Genomic DNA, 18,286 nt, shown 5'->3' with positions numbered 1-18,286 from the left:
AGCTGTGATAAGATGATGGTCAGACGATCCTAATTATGGCCTCCCAGGTCCCACAGCCAATCACATCTCTTTTTCTCAACACAGTGGCATATTTAAATATGACATACTTATCACTAATCCCTGCTTGCATTAATGTTGATACACCACACTGCTGCTGCTGGCAAAGTGTAACCTCCTCCACCCCAGCCTCCTCCTTTATAGCTCCCTCTTATTCAGATTCATGCTCTATGGATCAATTGCTTTTGAACTAATTTATTGTAATCAATACACATTGGCAAAAATGTATCTATCCATATGGGGGTTTCTAGCCATAAGCTCCCTGGAAAGTCACAGCATGCAGATTGTCTAACCCAGGGAGCATCTTTTTAGCAGAGCCTTCTACGTCCAGTAGAACTGGATATCCATTTAGCTATAAAATTGTTCAAGAGTGTTGCTGAATGAATGTCTGTTACATGGCTGTCACTAACATGATTAGTACAGACTAAAAAGCATCCTAAGGCAGGTAATAGAGGATTTAGAAACCTTAACTGATGTCAAAAGCTTTGGAGATCACAGATAAAAGGACAGTATCATCTGATTTTTAACGCTACTATCTCTGAAATGCACACACTGAACACTTCATCCAGAGTGAGACCACACCTGCTGCTTTCACTGCTCAGTTTCCAGACACGAGATGTCACAGAAACTCGTGTCATGTGATCAAACATGACACAAGTTTCTGGAGGACAGGAAGAAAAGCAAACATGGAGGATGACTGATGTCATCAACTGGCTGTCCTGGTGTGTTCTCAAACTCCAGTGAAAATGAAAGAAACAAGGAAAAGAATGAAGGTAAAATCCTGGCAGAGATGAAGGTACAGCTGTGTTTTACTTTGTTAGCTTTTAAATTAAATACCATCTACAGTCCAATGTGGATATTTCCAGATTGGTGAAAACTCCCTCATATCCTAGTGTTGTTAACTATCTCCATCGATTACTCATTATTTTCTTCTAACAAAGTGTACAGTAAATAACCTATAAATGTGATTTTGTAATTGCAAATCTGAAAAAAATGTGTCTAAAAATTGTGTAACAATTTCAGAAAATTTTTCATTGAAAAAAAAGAAGGCTAAAGACCGATACTGGATGCTCATGATTTTCAGGCCCTCAGGCAGCCACCACATTAAAAACAGGTATAATTCTGTGCTGGAAACCACTGCACGGGCTCAGGAACACTTAAAGAAATCACTGTCAACACAGTGGGCCATGCCATCCACAAATGACTGTTGAAGCTGAATCATGCGAAGAAGAAGCCATATGTGACCACCATCCAGAAACTTACAACCTTCTCTGGGACAAAGCTCATTTAAAATGGACTGAGGTAAAATGGAAAACTGTTCTGTGGTCAGATGAATCAGAATTTCAAATTCTTTTTGGAAACCATGGATACCATGTACAGTGGACTAAAGAAGAGAGGGACCATCCAGCTTGTAATTAGCTACAGCTTTAAAGCCTGCATCTCTGATGGTATGGGGTTGCATTAGTGCCTATGGTGCGGGCAGCTTACACATCTGAAAAGGCACTATCAGTGTTGAAAAGTACATAGAGGTTTTAGAGCAACATATGCTCCCAACCAGACATCTCTTTCAGGTAAGGTTTTGACTATTTCAGCGAGGCAGTGCTAAACCATCACATCCATCACAACAGCATGGCTTCACAGGAGAAGAGTCCTGGTGCTGAACTGACCTGCTTGGCAATAGAAAACATCTGGAGCATCATAAAAGGAAAAATCTGTCAAAGTAGACCCAGGACTGTTGATCAGGTAAATCCTACATCAGACAAGAATGAGACAACATTCCTCTCCCAAAACTCCAGCAACTGGTCTCTTCACTTCCGAGATGTTTACAGACTGTTGTTAAGAGAAGAGGGGTTGCTACCCAAGGGTAAACATGGCCTGTCCCTACTTTTTTGAGATGTGTTGCTGCCAAAAAATTTAAAATTAGTTAATATTTCTCATGAAATGTTAAAATGTCTCAGTTTCAACATCTGATATGTTGTTTATGTTCTATTGTGAGTTAAAAATGACTCAATGAAATTTTAAATCACTGCATTGTTTTGATTCACACTTTACACGGTGTCCCAACTTTTTGGGAATTGGGGTTGTATATATTAATCTTAATCAGAATTAAAAGATTTATTTAAGCATATGAGTAAGTGTATTTATAAAGCAATGCCTCAGCAAACTTTACTATGAGAAAGAGGCTAGTTTTTGTACAGGTTGACCGGAAAAACCCTGAGACTTTGACATTTATTAAACCTCAGTCCAGTCAAGTTATCTAAATACCATTCACTACTCAGGCCATGTTTCGGGAAGCTTGTTTATTTCCATTCCTCCAAACAGTGTATCTAAATGTTGGAGCATCAGCTGATGCATGATGCCTCACACAGGCAGTCATCTTAAGGGAGAAACACAGTGAGCTTTGTCAAAGAAGGAGATCATATGACGCCTTTGTCCGTCTCTCTCTGTCCATGGACTTCCACCTCCAGGGTAGAGAGAGAGTTTCATTGCTGTCTCTACATATAAAGTGTTTCTCCTCTTCAACCACAGCTTCACTTTGTATGTCAGAGAGTAAACGTATGTTTGTGTTTGTACTTCATTGACTGCTTTGACTGAATCACTTTAACGTAGAATTGTAATGTCTTAATGCACAATAGCCAGCACTATTCAATCAGGAAACAGATGATGTCTCTGAAAGCAGCACGTCACGCTCTAATTTGAGGCGTTAATACTTGGCATTCACATGTCCCTGGTGGCCTCTGCTATCTGCTCTGACACAGGCTCACAGCTGCCTCCCTAGTTTGTCTTCAGAGGGCTGAGGGCAGTATTTCTGATGGTGCAGATCGTTGTTAAGTCTACTAATCTCCATGGCACTGTCTGTGAACTCATAATAGAGAAAACACATTAGACACGCTCCTGTTTCAATCACCGCTCTGCAGAGACAGACGGCGTCTCAGCATGGGTCGTCTTCATCCACGTCAAGAAGCGGCGGTTGGCTGATAGTCGTCAGACTCTGAACTGCCTTCAGGTCACTTTTTCTACTCTGTCATGGTGCGTTTGCCATTATACTAAGTAATGATTCAAAATATTTTCCACTCTGCTTTGTTGGTGAAGTGGCGCCAAATCCTTCAATTCGAGCTTGACTGATAAATCAGTTGCACAGTTCTGATATGGGTCAATCTCAGATATACTGCTTATATTTTCCATCTTAAATTTGGCTGTCATGTTGATTGTCTGTCCCTCTCAAATCAATCACAGTCTCAGCCTTATAATTCCAGTATCAGTCAGCTCTTATTCCAGGGATACATTATCCATAGTAGCATAAACACCCACTATAATACAGAGCACTTCAATTAACAGCAAATACAGCAGTGTTAATTTTGGCAGCTATTTTTAATTTTAGTCTGAGTTTTAGTCTTTACATGAACTGCATTTTAGTTTTAATCACATTTTAGTCATTTCTATCCTTTTAGCTTTAGTCTAGTTTAAAAACTCAAAACATTTTAGTCTAGCTTTAGTCCATAAAAAATCCTCACATTTTAGTCTTTACTTTTAGTCCTAGCATTTATTTTCTTGTCTAAATCTGGTACCAAATCATGGTAGTGTGTTCTCTGCACTCTGCTAAACCTGGGGTCCCTGCTTTCTACATTTGAGCGGCAGAAGAGATACAGCTGCATTGTTTATTGACAGATTTATCCACAGTGGAGAAATATCACGGATTTTGGTTGTCCGACGAAAACTACATTACATTTTGGTATAGTTTTAGTCATCTTCTGATTGAGATGCTGTGGCATGACCCTCAACAGGCTGTTCATACTCAAAAACCTTCCAGTGTGTCTGAATTGTGCAGGACCTGTGAGCTTAGGCCCTGTTACAGTGGTCAGTAGGTGTCTGCTCCAAGAATCGGCATGCCACGTTTGACTGATCTGGGTAGGGTCCATGTGATAGGGCAACTTCAAGCCGGTGTTCCGCAAAACCAAGTTGTGGCATTGTTTGGACTGAGCCCGAGTACCATCTCCAAACTGAAGCCCAAGTTCCATATAATGGGGAATGTCAGAGACTTAAGTACCGTAGGCTGTCTTCTACAGATTTGCAGTCAAGGTTTTCAGGACTATATGGCCGACGGCTCTCTGCCCTGGCAATGCGGAACAGACTGTACACAGCCAATCTCCAGTCTCATAGGGCTGCCAGGAAGCCTGCCATGACTGCCCTTTACCGTCAGGCCTGTTTGCGCTGGTGTCGGCAACACATGCACTGGAATCTGAACATATGGAGAAGACGCGGAGAACCCTATGCTGATCGCTGCACTGATAGAGTAACATCTTTTGGTAGAGGCAGTGTGATGGTGTGGGGCAGCATTTCCCTCACTGGAAAAACAAGGCTTGTCATTATTGGAGGCAATCTCAATGCAGAGAGCTATGGAGATGAGATCCTGCAACCAGTGGCAATCCTATATCCCCACAGTCTGGGACGAAACTCTATCCACCAAAATTACAACGCTCGCCTCCACAGAGCGGGGTTTATCAGAGACTACCTCCAGAATTTGGGAGTGGAGAGGATGGAATGGCCTGCCAGCAGTCCTGACCTTAACCCCATTGAACACTTGTGGGATCAGCCTGGGCGTGCTGTTCATGCCAGAGTGACCAACAAAACCACATTAGCTGACTTGTGACAAATGCTGGTTGAAGAATGGGATGCCATCCCACAGCAGGGTGTGACCAGGCTGGTGACCAGCATGAGGAGGGGGAGCCAGGCTGTTGTGGCTGTGTATGGTTCTTCCACACGCAACTGAGGCTCCTGTTTGTTAAATGAATAAATTGTTAAATTGCCAATATGTCTTATTTCTTCAAACTTCAATAATCAAATCCACCAAACACCAAACAAGAGTCAATGGCAGAATAACCTGTTTGGCATTGGCAGAGGAGATTTGGCACATTTTTCATGGGCATAACCCACATACTCAGCTCTGCTGCCCATCCCACAAATGCATGTTCCTTGCAAACATGGCCCCATTTAAAAGGGTAATGAACAGGCTTTCCAACAGTGCCAAGAGATTTTAACTTGATCTTGGGTGTGCCTTAGGCAAGAAAAGGTTGAAAACCACTGGTATAGACTATATGAAGTGGTAGAGACAAGCTGAGAGGAGTTGACAGAATACAGTAGCTTTTCTACAGTTATTGGCCTGGCATAAATGCAAACTTTCTAATGGCATGTGCCAAAATGTCATCATAGAGTCTTCCCAGTTTCTGGAGTAAATAAAAGGGTCTTACAGTTTGAGAATATCCATTTTTTATGTCATGGTTTGGCTGCAGGCAGCAAATAGACAGCCCATTTAGCAGACACTCTGCAGTGTGAATGGGTCAATTGTAATGCATATTAGCATGTGTCAGTGGAGGGGGAGCTGCGTTCCATAGTTGCAGTTTCTTTCATGCACAGGCCGAAAACAAAGAGCAGCACAAAGGAGTCTGCCCTCATGAACAGGATGCTGTCTGCTGCTCCATCTCTCTGCATCTCTCTCTCTGCAAGGACACAGGGGAGTGAACTTGCACACATGACGCTTACCATGTGCCTGGCTCTGCTCATGGCTGCTATGATGCAATTCTGCCAGTCACTCAATATTACAGGCATATGAGTGTGAACAGAGGGCAGCGGCAGAACTGTCTGCAGGATATGAGAGGGGAGCAGGTTTTATGAAGAGGAGGTCAAGAGTGATCATCCAAGATTAAAAAACTACTTTCAGATCTTATTTTGAATGGTATATTGGGCCTTTTTCGGTATAATATTTCCGACCCTAGTATATTGTGTCACCATGCTTTTTCTAATATACCATGCATCCAAGGCTGAGAGAGGCACTGTGAGTGTGATGTAGTGTATTACATAATTACACTGCTAGCCAAGAAGTAGAAAGCAAATCAACATTGTAGAGTTGAGACTCTACAAGCTTATTCATGTATATTACATCTGATATTTACAGTAGGCCAGTATTTACAGCTGATTTAGACAGACATTTGCATCCAATATAGGCAAATACTTACAGCTCATACAGGCCAATATCACAATCAATATCTACAGCCAATATAAGTTGATATCTACTGTCAATATGGAACGATATTTAAAACTGCTATAGGCAAATACCTACAGCTCATATAGGCCAATATTTATGGACAATATAGAATGACATTCATAGCTAATATAGGCTTTTATATAAAACCAATCTAGACCAATATTTTCACCGAATATAGGCTGTTATTTTAGGCGATACACACCAATGTTTGCGGATGAAACACGCTGATATTTACAGCCAGTCATATGAAATTTACAGATGATATAGGCCACAAATTGCAGCTATATAGCCCCACATATAAAGCTTATACAAGACTTATTTACAGATGATGCATGTTGATATTTACTGTCAATATGGAGCAATGTTTTAAACTAGCAAGCTAAAGTTATTTACAGCTGATGCAGGCCAAACATCACAGCCAATATAGGCTCATATTTAAAGCTGGTATATGATGCTATTTATATCTGATATATGTTGATATTTGCAGTCCATATGGAACCACAGTCTAAGGCGCCATAGGCCACCAAAGGTTGATATTAAAAGCTGATAAAGGCCAATGTTTATAGCCAAATAAGGCCTGGATTTAAAGCTGATAAAGGACATTATTTACAGACAATACAGCTGCTATAGGCAATTGTTTACATTTGCTATAAGCAAATTAGTACAGGCGATAAAGGACAGCATTTACAGCTGATACAGAACAACATTTACAGCTAATATAGGTCAATGTTAATAGCTGATAGAGACAAATATATGCCAGTATTTACCAACAACCCAAGCTGATATTTAAATCCACTACAGGCTTATTTATACAGCTGATATAGGCCTTTATTTACAGCCAGTATGGGCTGACATACACAGGCCCATATTTACAGATTAATATAGGCAAATATTAAAAGTTGGCAAAGGCTAATACTTACAGCATATTATTTTAATATACAGCCAGTACAGGCCAAAATCTACAGCTGGTGAAAGTTGATATAGCCATTTATCTACAGTCAATATAGGCTGATTTTTACAGCAGCTATACGCCTATATTTAAAGTTCATATAAGCCATCAAAGTCCAATATTTTCAGCTTGCATAGGCTCATATTTATGGCTGATTTATTGTGATAATGCAGCCAGTATGGTCAGATATTTACTGACCTAGGTGTGATTTACAGCCAGTATAAGCCAATATCCAATCAATGCAGTCAATATGGGCTGATATTTTTAGCTATTATATTGGCTGTTAATATCAGCAGAAATTTATGGAGGCTATGCACTGAAACTGAAATCAACTTTTTAAGGAAGTATCTATTTCATGCTGATAATCACATACCCATCCAGTGTATTTTCCTGTAAAGATCCTGAAATCATCCAGCATATCTATAAATCCTACCGCTTCACTAGTATTTAGATTAATGTTTCTCCTGGGTTTTCTGCCTCTCATTTGGTTAAGTGTAACAGTATAGCTTTAAAATTTAGTTTTGATGCTCCTCAGAGGACACATTCTCTGTAAAGCCTTCAGTAGCTAGTACCCCCAGCTCCACATGTCCCTCTGCTATCACTGGCAGGACGACTACAACTTCTCAACTACAATTGGTATGATCAAATGTGACACGTTGACATCCAGAAAGACGCTTTTACCGTCCACGTTCTCCCTGTCGCTGATGTGCTGCAGGTTACACGCCGTCTCCTCCCTGCTCAGATCAGACTCCTGCTGGTAGGACTCCAGCCTGGAGTGAGCGTTTCTGCGGAGCTTGGGGCTGGCAGACACGCAGCAAGAGGTCGTGCTCCCCATCTTCTACCTCTTATCGACCCCAGAGGTCGGAGAGAGTAATAATAATCCTTCCTGGTGGTGAAGCTTGGAACGATGGGTCACCAACCCCACCTGGGCGAACCGGCTGGTCACCACAGAGCAGCAGAGCGCAGAGGGTGCACCCGTACAGCAGCAGCAGCAGCAGCGGCGGCGCCCATGGGTGCTGTCTGTCAATCGTTGTGGTGTCCACGGAGACGAGGCTGTCACACGGGATGAATATATGTCACTTCCAGCGGCAGGAGCGGATGTACGTTACATGGTGCATGGTAAATGAGGACGCATGCCGCTCCGGGCGGAGGGAGAGAGGACGCACGGGGCCGTGAGAGCGGAGCTCTGTGCTCGGTGTTGTGTCTGCTGTCAGTCCGACAGAGAGAGCTGCAAACCCGAGAAAAGGTTCCGGTTCAAGTGGGAGGTTACCAAGAGCAGATCAGAGGAGATACACAGGAGATAGGCTCATCAGCGTTTAATAACAGCGACTCTGATGGAGCAATGGTGATCTATTTCAGTTTATTTTTATTTGTTTCACATATACACGAACCCAAATAAAGAACTGGTTCATATTTAACAGAATATTTTCTGACATAGTGAAGTTACTACGGTGGCAAAAACATGCCATATGCAATAATAAATACAGACATTTTTAAAAATGTTTTTTTCTATTTCATTATACATTTTTGCATTAAGTAAATTTTTTGGCACTGATGAGATGTGGGGTTTTTTTCAATAACAAAATATTTAAACAGTTGGGCTTAAAGGCCATAAGAATATACCACTAAAAACTACATTCAAAACTGTTCTACATCCATTCTAGGCTATTTGTGTGCAAGAACAAGTCAATCAGAAAATTAACCTTAGAGTAAGCTTCTACACTAAGATAAATAAATAACTATATTCATGGAAAATTTTCAGTTTCCTCTCCTATATTTTCTTGCATCTCTACTTTTGGTTAACTATTAAAGGGGACAAATTATGCAAAAATCACTTTATCAGACATTTTTAACAAAAATATGTGCCCCTGGACTGTCCACAATCCCCTCAGGTACCAGAAAAATCCCCCCACCCCCCTCTCTTTCTCCACCTTTCAGAAAATATGTGCTGAAACAAGCCATTCTCAGATTTTCCCCCCATGATGTCATGGGGGGGAGTTAGCCCCGCCTCCAGGTCCAGTAGGCACTCCCCTCTTGGAGGAATGTTCTGCCCTCCTCTCTTGATGAAGCCGCAGCCACTACAAACCAAGCTCCGTACAAAACACGCCCCCTACAAAACACGTTCCATCAATCCATACAATCAATTAATTCTAACCCTAACCAGTGGAATTTAAATGTTAAACCTAACCCCAGGAAGCTAAAAAGTGGGGAGGAGTCAGGGGCGGAGTCAGACAGATCAGTAACTCCAAAGCCACAGACATAAAAATAGCTCGTTCTGAGCAGAGCTGAAATAGAGGGGTTTTAAAGGCATGCAATAATCCCATACTGGAGTGTTTTTTCAGAAACAAACTTCACAGGCATGTGCTGGGGACCCCTGAGATCAATATAAACTTGTTTTAAAAGGGTATAATATGTCCCCTTTAAGTCTGATATTTGTCAAATGGTTTAGTTCAGGGCTGCACAGGCTGTCGCCTCACAGCAAGAAGGTCCTCTCCGGGTTCCTCCCACCACCAAAAACATGCTGCTTCGGTTAATTGATTACTCTAAATTGCCCATATGCGTGAGTGTGCCTGGTTGTCTGTCTCAATATGTCAGCCCTGCAATTGACTGGCGACCAGTCCAGGGTGTACCCCGCCTCTCCCTCAGTGACAGCTGGGATAGGCTCCAGTCCCCCTGCGACCCCCAACGGGACAAGCGGTAGAGAAGATGGATGGATGGTTTAGTTCAGTGGGATGACTGAAGTCTGAAGAAACAAGACATCGGCTAATTAACAGTTCAATCAGTTTAACAAACAGGAGCCTCAGTAGCATGTGGAAGACCCATACACAGCCACAACAGCCTGGCACCTCCCCCTCATGCTGGTCACAAGCCCGGTCACACACAGCATTTGTTGCAACTCAGCCAATGTGGTTGTGTTGGCATGAACAGAACGCCCATCAAGAGTTTAATGTGGTTGAGGTCAGGACTGCTGGTTGGCCATCCCATCCTCTCCACTCCCAAATTCTGGAGGTAGTCTCTGATAAGCCCCGCTCTGTGGGGGCCAGCGTTTCTGTCTTGGGGACAGAGTTCAGTCCCAGACTTTGGAAATATGGGATTGTCACTGGTTGCAGAATCTCATCCTGATATCTCACTGCATTGAGATCACCTTCGATGATGACAATCAGGTGCCTGACTGTGTGCAACCCCCACACTCAGCTCTGCTGCTCATCCCACAAATGCATGTTCCTTACTAATGTGGCACCATTTTAAAAGGAAATAAGCAGGATTTGGAACAGAAGATTTATCGCCAACACATATTATTACAACAAAGAAATAATCTACCAAACACACATTTCCTCACCTTTTGTGCTAACATATACATTTCCATTCGAGGCCAGATCAGAACCAAATCATTAATCACTAACAGCCTTGTATCTATTTTGAGAGGTTACAATTTTTGCAAGCATAACAAGCAGTAAACAGGATGACATCTGAGGATGTAACTATGAAGATCACAGCAGGAAAATCAGAGGCTGAAGCTAATCCTATTGTTTTCTCTCCCAAACTTCCTCCAGTGTTGTTTCCGTCTGTCTGCAACCTTTGTCCTGAAACACTGCATCACATATTGGCGTGCTCTGTTGAGCCTTATGGATCTGTTTTTTGTTTGTTTTCTGGGTGGACATCACTACTTTTAAGGACTGTAGGGGATATTGGTAGCGTTAATGCTCCTGATGTTGAACACCTACATAGCTGCAGCTGTTGAAGCATGCTTATGAGGTTTAGAGGTTTCAAGTAGAATTAACTTTTAAATCAAACATAAACCTGCTTATCCTGTACAATAATCCATACAGCTTTAGCATGGCATAGTACGTTATACCTTTGAACCTTGGACACACAAACTACCTAAATATCATCAGTGGCTCAATAGATCTGACCATAGAAGTGTACGAAGAGGATGCATCACAGTTTCTGTGATACCAGTGTAAAGTTTGGACTTTGCATTTCCACCTTTCTGTTTTTTAACCTAGATGAGATCATAGGGAAGGTGAAACTTCAGAGGGTCAGGGTGTTGCTGAGATTATTCTGCAGAGGGAGAGGGGGAACATGATATTCTACACATATGTGGTGGAAAACAACCTTTAGCATACTCTACCCTAGCTAGTAAGCATTTAAAATGAAAGCTAATCTGTATTGATGCTGCTGAGACCATACACTCTGTAGATAAATGTCACTAAGTGGTTAGCTTGTATGCAACAGTTGGAGTTGTGAGCAGTAAAGTGGACCCCTTGTGGCAAACATTAAGAATGCAGGGTGAGAACACTTTAACACTGACTCTGCTGTGGAAACTGTAAACCACTCTCAGACACATTCTCATGTCCCCGATGCATCAGGAGCAATTTGGGGAGGAGTAACATGCAAACCTGCAAACTTAATTATCGATGCATTGGTTGGATAATTTCATCCATTCACACTGAAGTTGGACAAATAGGAAGGTAGAAAATAAAAAGATAAATTATCATCCAAGTGAGATTTATTTTTAAAGATCAGTTACAGTTAACAAGAGACACTAAGAAAAGAAAAAATGCATAAAAAAGGAAAGTAATAGTGTATCACTGTGAAGTGATTCTTCAATATTTGTAACAAATATGTAAGGTAAAATAAGTTACTGGTAAAATAATAACCCCCTTCAAGTCATCTTTGGCTGCGATCACATGACTGAGTCTGTGTGGTTAAGACTCAGTCAGGTTCGTACATCTAGGCACTGAAATTTTTCTCCATTCTTCTTTGTAAAATTGCTCAAGCTCTATCAGGTTCTCTATTGGACTGAGGTCTGGGTTTTGCCTCGACGACTCCAGAACGTTCACCTTGTTGTCTTTAAAACATTTCTGTGTAGCTTTCACTGTCTGCTTCAGCTCATTGTCATGCTGAAAAATAAATCTTCACCCAAGCTGTAGTTTTTTGCAGACTGAAAAAGATTGTCCCCCAGGATTTTTCTATATTTTGCCAAATTAATTTTACCCTCTACCTTTACAAGCCTTCTAGGGTCAGCTGCTGAGAAGCATCTCCACAGCATGATGCTGCCACCACCATGCCTCACAACGGGGTTTGTGGTGATGGGCAGAGTTTTGGCATCTTGTCTGATGGCCAAAAAGCTCCATTTTGGTCTCATCAGAGTCAAGAACGTTCTCCCACATGCCTTTTGGTGAACTCTCGTCCAGATTTAATCTGTGGTTTCTTCAGCAGTGTCTTTCTCTTTGCCACTCTCCCATAAAGCTTTGACTGGTGAAGAACCCAGCCAACAGTTGTTGTCTGCAGAGTCTCTCCTATCTCAGCTGCTGAAGCTTGTTACTCCTTCAGAGTAGTCATAGGTGTCATGGTGGTCTCTCTCACTAGTCTCCTTCTTGCACCCTCACTCAGTTTGTGAGGACGACCTGATCCAGGCAGATTTACACATGTTCCAAATTCCTTCCATTTCTTGGCAATGGATATAACTAAACTCCGGGGATACTCAGAGCTTTGGAAACATTTTTTGTATCCATCCAATGACATACTTTTCAATAACCTTTCCTCTGAGTTGTATGGAGTGTTCTTTTGTCTCCACGGTGTAATGGTAGCCATAAATACTGATTAACCAGTGGAAGGGCCATCAAGTCACAGGTGTCTTTATACTACAATCACTTGAGACTGTTAGCACAAATTGACTGGACCTCTGTTGAAACAGTCACTTTAAAGGGTGGGAATATGTATGCAGACACTTATTTTACTTTACATCATTTTTATTTAATTGGTTTTACTTTGTAGAAATCTGTTTTTACTTTAACACCAAAGAGGGTTTCTTTTTGTAAATTTTTGGTATCAAAAAGACAAAGACATTGACCATGGCTAATTTATAAAATCAACACAAGTGTAAGCCATCCAAGGGGGTGAATACTTATAAAGACGCTGTAAAACCTCTGATAGAGCCTCTTTTGGAGAAGGCTGGAGCAGTTTTTCACATTTACATTAAAAACTGCACTTAAAATAAGGGAAACCTACATTTTCTTAGGAGAATACAGGGTTAAAAGTAAAAGCATCTATTGTCCTGATTTCTCAAATGAACTCTCCTCCAAATACAGCTATAAGTGAAGGATCTACAGGGCCTCCCAGCATGTCTGAAAACACCTTTAAAATTTAATGCCACAGATAACACAGTGTATGTTTGAGCCTTCTGCAGTAGCATGTGTTGACCAGAAGGGGTCCTCCTCCACCACCACAGTGAGGCTCCATTTATGTAGTAAAGGTATCTCGGTGCTTGTAGGCGGTTATTTTCGAGGTGGAAATTTCCACTCCAGTCGCTCTGGACCCAAGGCCGTGAAGATGTTTGGAAGGCAACAAAATGAAATATTAAAGAGCCTCCTACGCCTCATGTTTTCACATCCAGACCGTGTTCAGTTCAAGTTGGGTGGGAAAACAGCAAATATGGGGAATATAAATGTTGGATTAACACTTTAAAATGTAAAAAAGTGCCATTGCGATCAACCACAGGTTGAATTACCCATTAAACTGAGTCATGCTTTAATTCTGTGTTTGAAATATTTCTATTTCTGAAAAATATTGCATTGAAACATTTCAAAAGTGCATTGTAAGAAGAGATGTATTCATGCACATTTTTTGAAAGAATGAAAAGAAGATGGATTCTTTTGTATTCTAGAGCTGTAAGGTTTTCTTTTCAGCTGTTTCAAGGTTCATTTTTCTTCCTTTCAATAACCGACCCCTTTGTGTGTGTGTGACTGTGTGTTTGTGAAAGAGAGAGAGAGAGAGGGTGTATGTGAATGATAAAGAGATATGAGAATTGTCTGTTTCTCTGTGTGTGTAATCATGTCTAAGGTTAACTAGCTGTTAACAGGTCTATAAGCTGCATGTGCCAGTATAATGATGGTGTTTATGTCTACGTTTGATCCAAAAATCACTTTAAAAAGCGTGCAAAAATATGCAAACCCCAAAGAAACACATCCAGTTATCACAGCTTTTAACACCATCAACCCCTTTGAGGTCAATATAACCAGTGGTTGCCATGGAAACTGACCATTTTCATTCACATTCCCTTTATAAAAAGTTGTTTCATTTTTCCGGCTCCAGAGACCTTTGGTAATTAAAAATACCTCTACAGTTTTGTTAGTTTCACTTGATTTCATGATTCTTAACAGTTTGAGTTATAGTTCAAAAACTGAAAACACGTAAAACACTCATTTTATTAATTCCTGGCCCCTTATTTATATTCAAAATACATGCCTCAATACTCACAGACGTATACCGCTTGAAATTACTCTGTCTTCCAACCCCTCGGAGCATGATGCCCCAGGCAGCTCCCTTCCTTTGCCTAGTGCTAAATTCACCTGCGTTCATTGTGCTGTGTTTCTTGTATGAACGATGAACTATAAAGTTCCCACGTCTTGACAATATCTATAATCCACACATGCAACCACAAAAAAATGTTATAAAATATATTGGCATGCTTCAAAGACATGCACTTGTGATTTCTACATACTGGAGAAATGCCCCAGGCAAACATGTCTGCACAGCTTGAAAGGAGCAACTGAAGGTATCCAGAGAAGATGTAGTGCATGTTTACTACTGCATGTATTGTGACTGAAGCCTCATATTTTACAGTTTTTTTTCCAAGTGCACTTGGTATTACAAGCTCTGAGTTAAAACAACAAAAATCATCCATTATTGAGAGTCTCCAAAAGTAGTACGGGAGGTAGAGCCCCAGATTATCAGGGCCCATATGGAGCATGTGCAAGATTTACTATGGAAGGCTAAAACCCTCTACACATTAGAGTAGGTTAAAGATGTCCTGTTTAATGACAGTCACACTCAGGACTGGTTCAGGCTTTCTGTAGATCAGCCTTTAGCCTAATTTTCTGCTTAATTGGTTTCATGACAAGAGGAGGTGTTTTTTCAATAAAAAACTGCACTCTATCAGGTGCAGTGTATGATGTAAAATAATTTAACACAATCATATAACAACATAACAACTGGTTGATTAATGTAGAAAAATGCTGCTATTACATTTAGTTAGGACTGGCTCAGGCCTGGACCAGCACTTAGTTATGCTGCTACAGACTTAAAACGTTTAAATTTGACAAAGCTTATTGTTAGGACTGGCTCAGGCTTATACCAGTCATTAGTTTCTGCTTTAGGCTTAAAACTTTCATGCTGGGGAGCAGGTGGGCTAGTGGTTAAAGGTGCTCCCCATGTATGTGGGCGGCCTTTACCGCATGTCACTCCCCGACTCTTGACCCTGTTTCTGACTCTATCCACTGTCCTCCTCTATCTAATAAAGGCACAAAAATGCCAAAAATAAATCTTAAAAAAAAAAAAAAATTCAACTTTCATGCTTGATAAAGCTTATAGTTAAGGTTCAGGTCTGGACCAGCCTGTACTTACGCTGCTATAGGCTGAAAATGTTCCTGTTTGACAAAGCTTACTGTTAGGACTGGCTCAGGCTTAGACCATCCCTTAGTTATGCTGCTTTAGGCTTAAAACTTTAATGTTTGATAAAGCTTATAGTTAGGGTTCACTCAGGCCTGGATCAGCCTGTAGTTATGCCGCTACATGCAGAAACCTGAAATGTTTGATAAAGCTAATAGTTCGCGCTGACTCAGGCCTGGAACAGCCCTTAGTTATCCTACTATAATAATAATAATAATAATGATAATAATAATAATAATAATAATAATAATAATAATAATAATAATAATATCTTGAATTTATATAGCGCCTTTCAAGAAACCCAAGGACGCTTAGGCTATAGGCTCAAAACGTTTATGTTTGACGAAGCTTATTGTTTGGACTTGCTCAGGCTTGGACCAAACTTTAGTTATTCTGCTCTAGATTTAAAACTTTCATGTTTGGTAAAGCTTATATTAAGGGCTGGCTCAGGCCTGGACCAGACCTAGTTATGCTACTATAGGCTTAAAACTTTCATGTTTGGTAAAGTCTATAGTTTGGTCTGGCTCAGGCATGTACCAGCCCTGAGTTTTGCTGATATGGGCTTAAATTCTGTTTGATAAGGCTTAGAGTTGGGACTGGCACAGACCTGGCCCATCCCTTAGTTATGCTGCTATACTCTCAAAACTTTTATGTTTGACAAAGCTTGTAGTCAGGACTGGCTCAGGCATGGACCAGCCCTGAGTTTTGCTGATATAGTCTTAAACTTTCCTGTTTGATAAAGCTTATTGTTTGGACTGGCACAGGCCTGGCCCATCCCTAAGTTATGCTGCTAAAGATTTAAAACGTTCATGTTCAATTTTTATCAAACAAAACAAGTTTCAAGCCTTTAGCAGCATAAATAAAGGCTGGTTTAGGCCTGAGCCACTCCTAACTATAAGCCTTTCCAATGGACTCCATGGACTCCAAACAAGGTGTAGAAACATCTCAGCAACAATCAGGAAAAAAAAAGAAGAACCTGAGCTAAATTTCAAGTGTTGTTTCAAAGGGTCTGAATACTTATGTCAATGTGATATTTCAGTTTTTATTCAGAATAAATTTGCAGAAATTCTGTTTCCACCTAGTCATGATGATGTACTGCGTGCAGTTCAATGATTTTTTCCAACTGTGACATCAGTCTGCAACATAACAAAACTGACAAAAGTGAAGGGGGTCTAAATACTTTCTGAGTGCACTGTACTATGAGTTATGTAAAACAATAAGTCAATATCTTCATGGCATTTAAATATTTATTTGATAAACAAAAATAGTTTGGGTTTACAATTCAAACAAGGAAGAACACTGAAAAGGAAACATCTGGTAAGTAGGATCCATTTTGAAACAGCAAAAACAAACGTGCAGAGAAAGTGAATGACCAAAAGTTGATATCAAAGAAAAACTGAATCACCTTTTTGAACAAATTTAAACAGAATAGGCATTCCTCTGTAAATACAAACCATAATGATGAGTCTGAACTATGTCATTAGTGATATAAACACAAGTTAAATACCAAACTGATACTAAAAGAGCTTTGGCAGCCATCAGAGAGGGCGTGTAACACACTTTAGTCTCCAAATAAAACATATTCAGTGGAACAAAGTCAACAACTACAGAAACAGGAAAAGCAAGCAGATTTCAAAATCACCAGACGTCAACACAAGATGATATATTATCATTCAGATAAAATGACTTTACACACACATTAAAAAAAGAGAAAATAAATTGGCATCACCCTTTAAACAGAGCATTTTAAATACCTAGCCATAATCAAATACAGTTTTATACCACAATGGCTATCCACCATATGATAAACAAAACACATGACAGTAAAGCACGACAACTTTGAGTTATGTGATGTTGATTAAGAAAACAAACGTTTGTTAAGGAAGTAAACAATTAACAGAACCAACAGCTAGCTAACAGGTCACATTTACACTGTAGAATATAGAAATGTCAGGAGTGAAACACTTCAGTGGAATAGAAATTTAGATTCTTAGCAGATAACACTTTGGTATTTTTTCTGTGCTTTAAGTCATTTTAAATACTACATTCAATTCACCAAACTCATCAAAAATAAAGATTCTTCTGGACTCTTGCTCACTAAGTTTGATCCAGGTAATTCTCCTCTATGGTGGCTTGAAATATTTTAACTTCTGTGTGTAAAATGCCAAACATAAGCTTTTTAACTCAAATTATTGTTGCTTCTTAAAAACACAGGGGAAACTCAAAACTTAACACGTGTATTTGTCCATTTTCTAGTCCAAATATAATACTGAACGGATTTTTATTCTGTTTTTACTTGATAAGTCCAGGTGGATATCTTCCCATAGAATAGTTAAATCCGGCCCCCAAGATGGCCCATTAGCATGAGGTCTGCAGATTTCCTCAGGTGTAAAAATGTAAACTTATCCTTGATTATTTAAAATATCCTTGTTAGGTCATAAAATCTGAAAAAGGAGCAAAAATATTTAGATAAAAACTCAGGAATGTGGTAAAAGAAATTGACTTGTGTTTTAATTTCATATTTTCAGTTTTGCATCTCACAATTAGGACTCAAACTTAGGATTTTGACTTTTTATTTCATACACTGAGCATTTCAACTCATGATTTTGACTTCTTTTATAATAAATTGAGCTTTAAGATTCATAATTTCAAATTTAAGTTCATATTTTGACCTTTTTAACTAATTATTTTGTATTTTATGTGATTTTTCAACTCTTAACTTTGACTTTTTAATTCCATAGTTTGGCCTTTCAGACTCAAAATTAAAAAAAAAAAAAAAAAAA

The 18,286-nt window shown here is 40.1% G+C and overlaps 1 protein-coding gene across 1 annotated transcript in view; it reads right to left on the bottom strand.

The window, feature by feature from the left end:
- Positions 1–8,284, bottom strand: part of LOC121520173 (cyclin-Y-like) — a 31,293-nt gene extending 23,009 nt beyond the window's left edge. The window contains exon 1 of the mRNA XM_041803522.1: positions 7,731–8,284. Within this exon, the coding sequence (XP_041659456.1) occupies positions 7,731–7,884 (154 nt within the window). The 5' untranslated portion in view covers positions 7,885–8,284. The remainder of the gene's footprint in view (positions 1–7,730) is intronic.
- Between the last annotated feature and the right edge of the window lie 10,002 nt (positions 8,285–18,286).

This window comes from Cheilinus undulatus, linkage group 13 (assembly GCF_018320785.1).
Source record: "Cheilinus undulatus linkage group 13, ASM1832078v1, whole genome shotgun sequence".
In the NCBI taxonomy this organism is placed as follows: Eukaryota; Metazoa; Chordata; class Actinopteri; order Labriformes; family Labridae; genus Cheilinus; species Cheilinus undulatus.
Note: the sequence above shows the minus strand (reverse complement) of the source record. Positions and strands in the feature narration are given on the sequence as shown.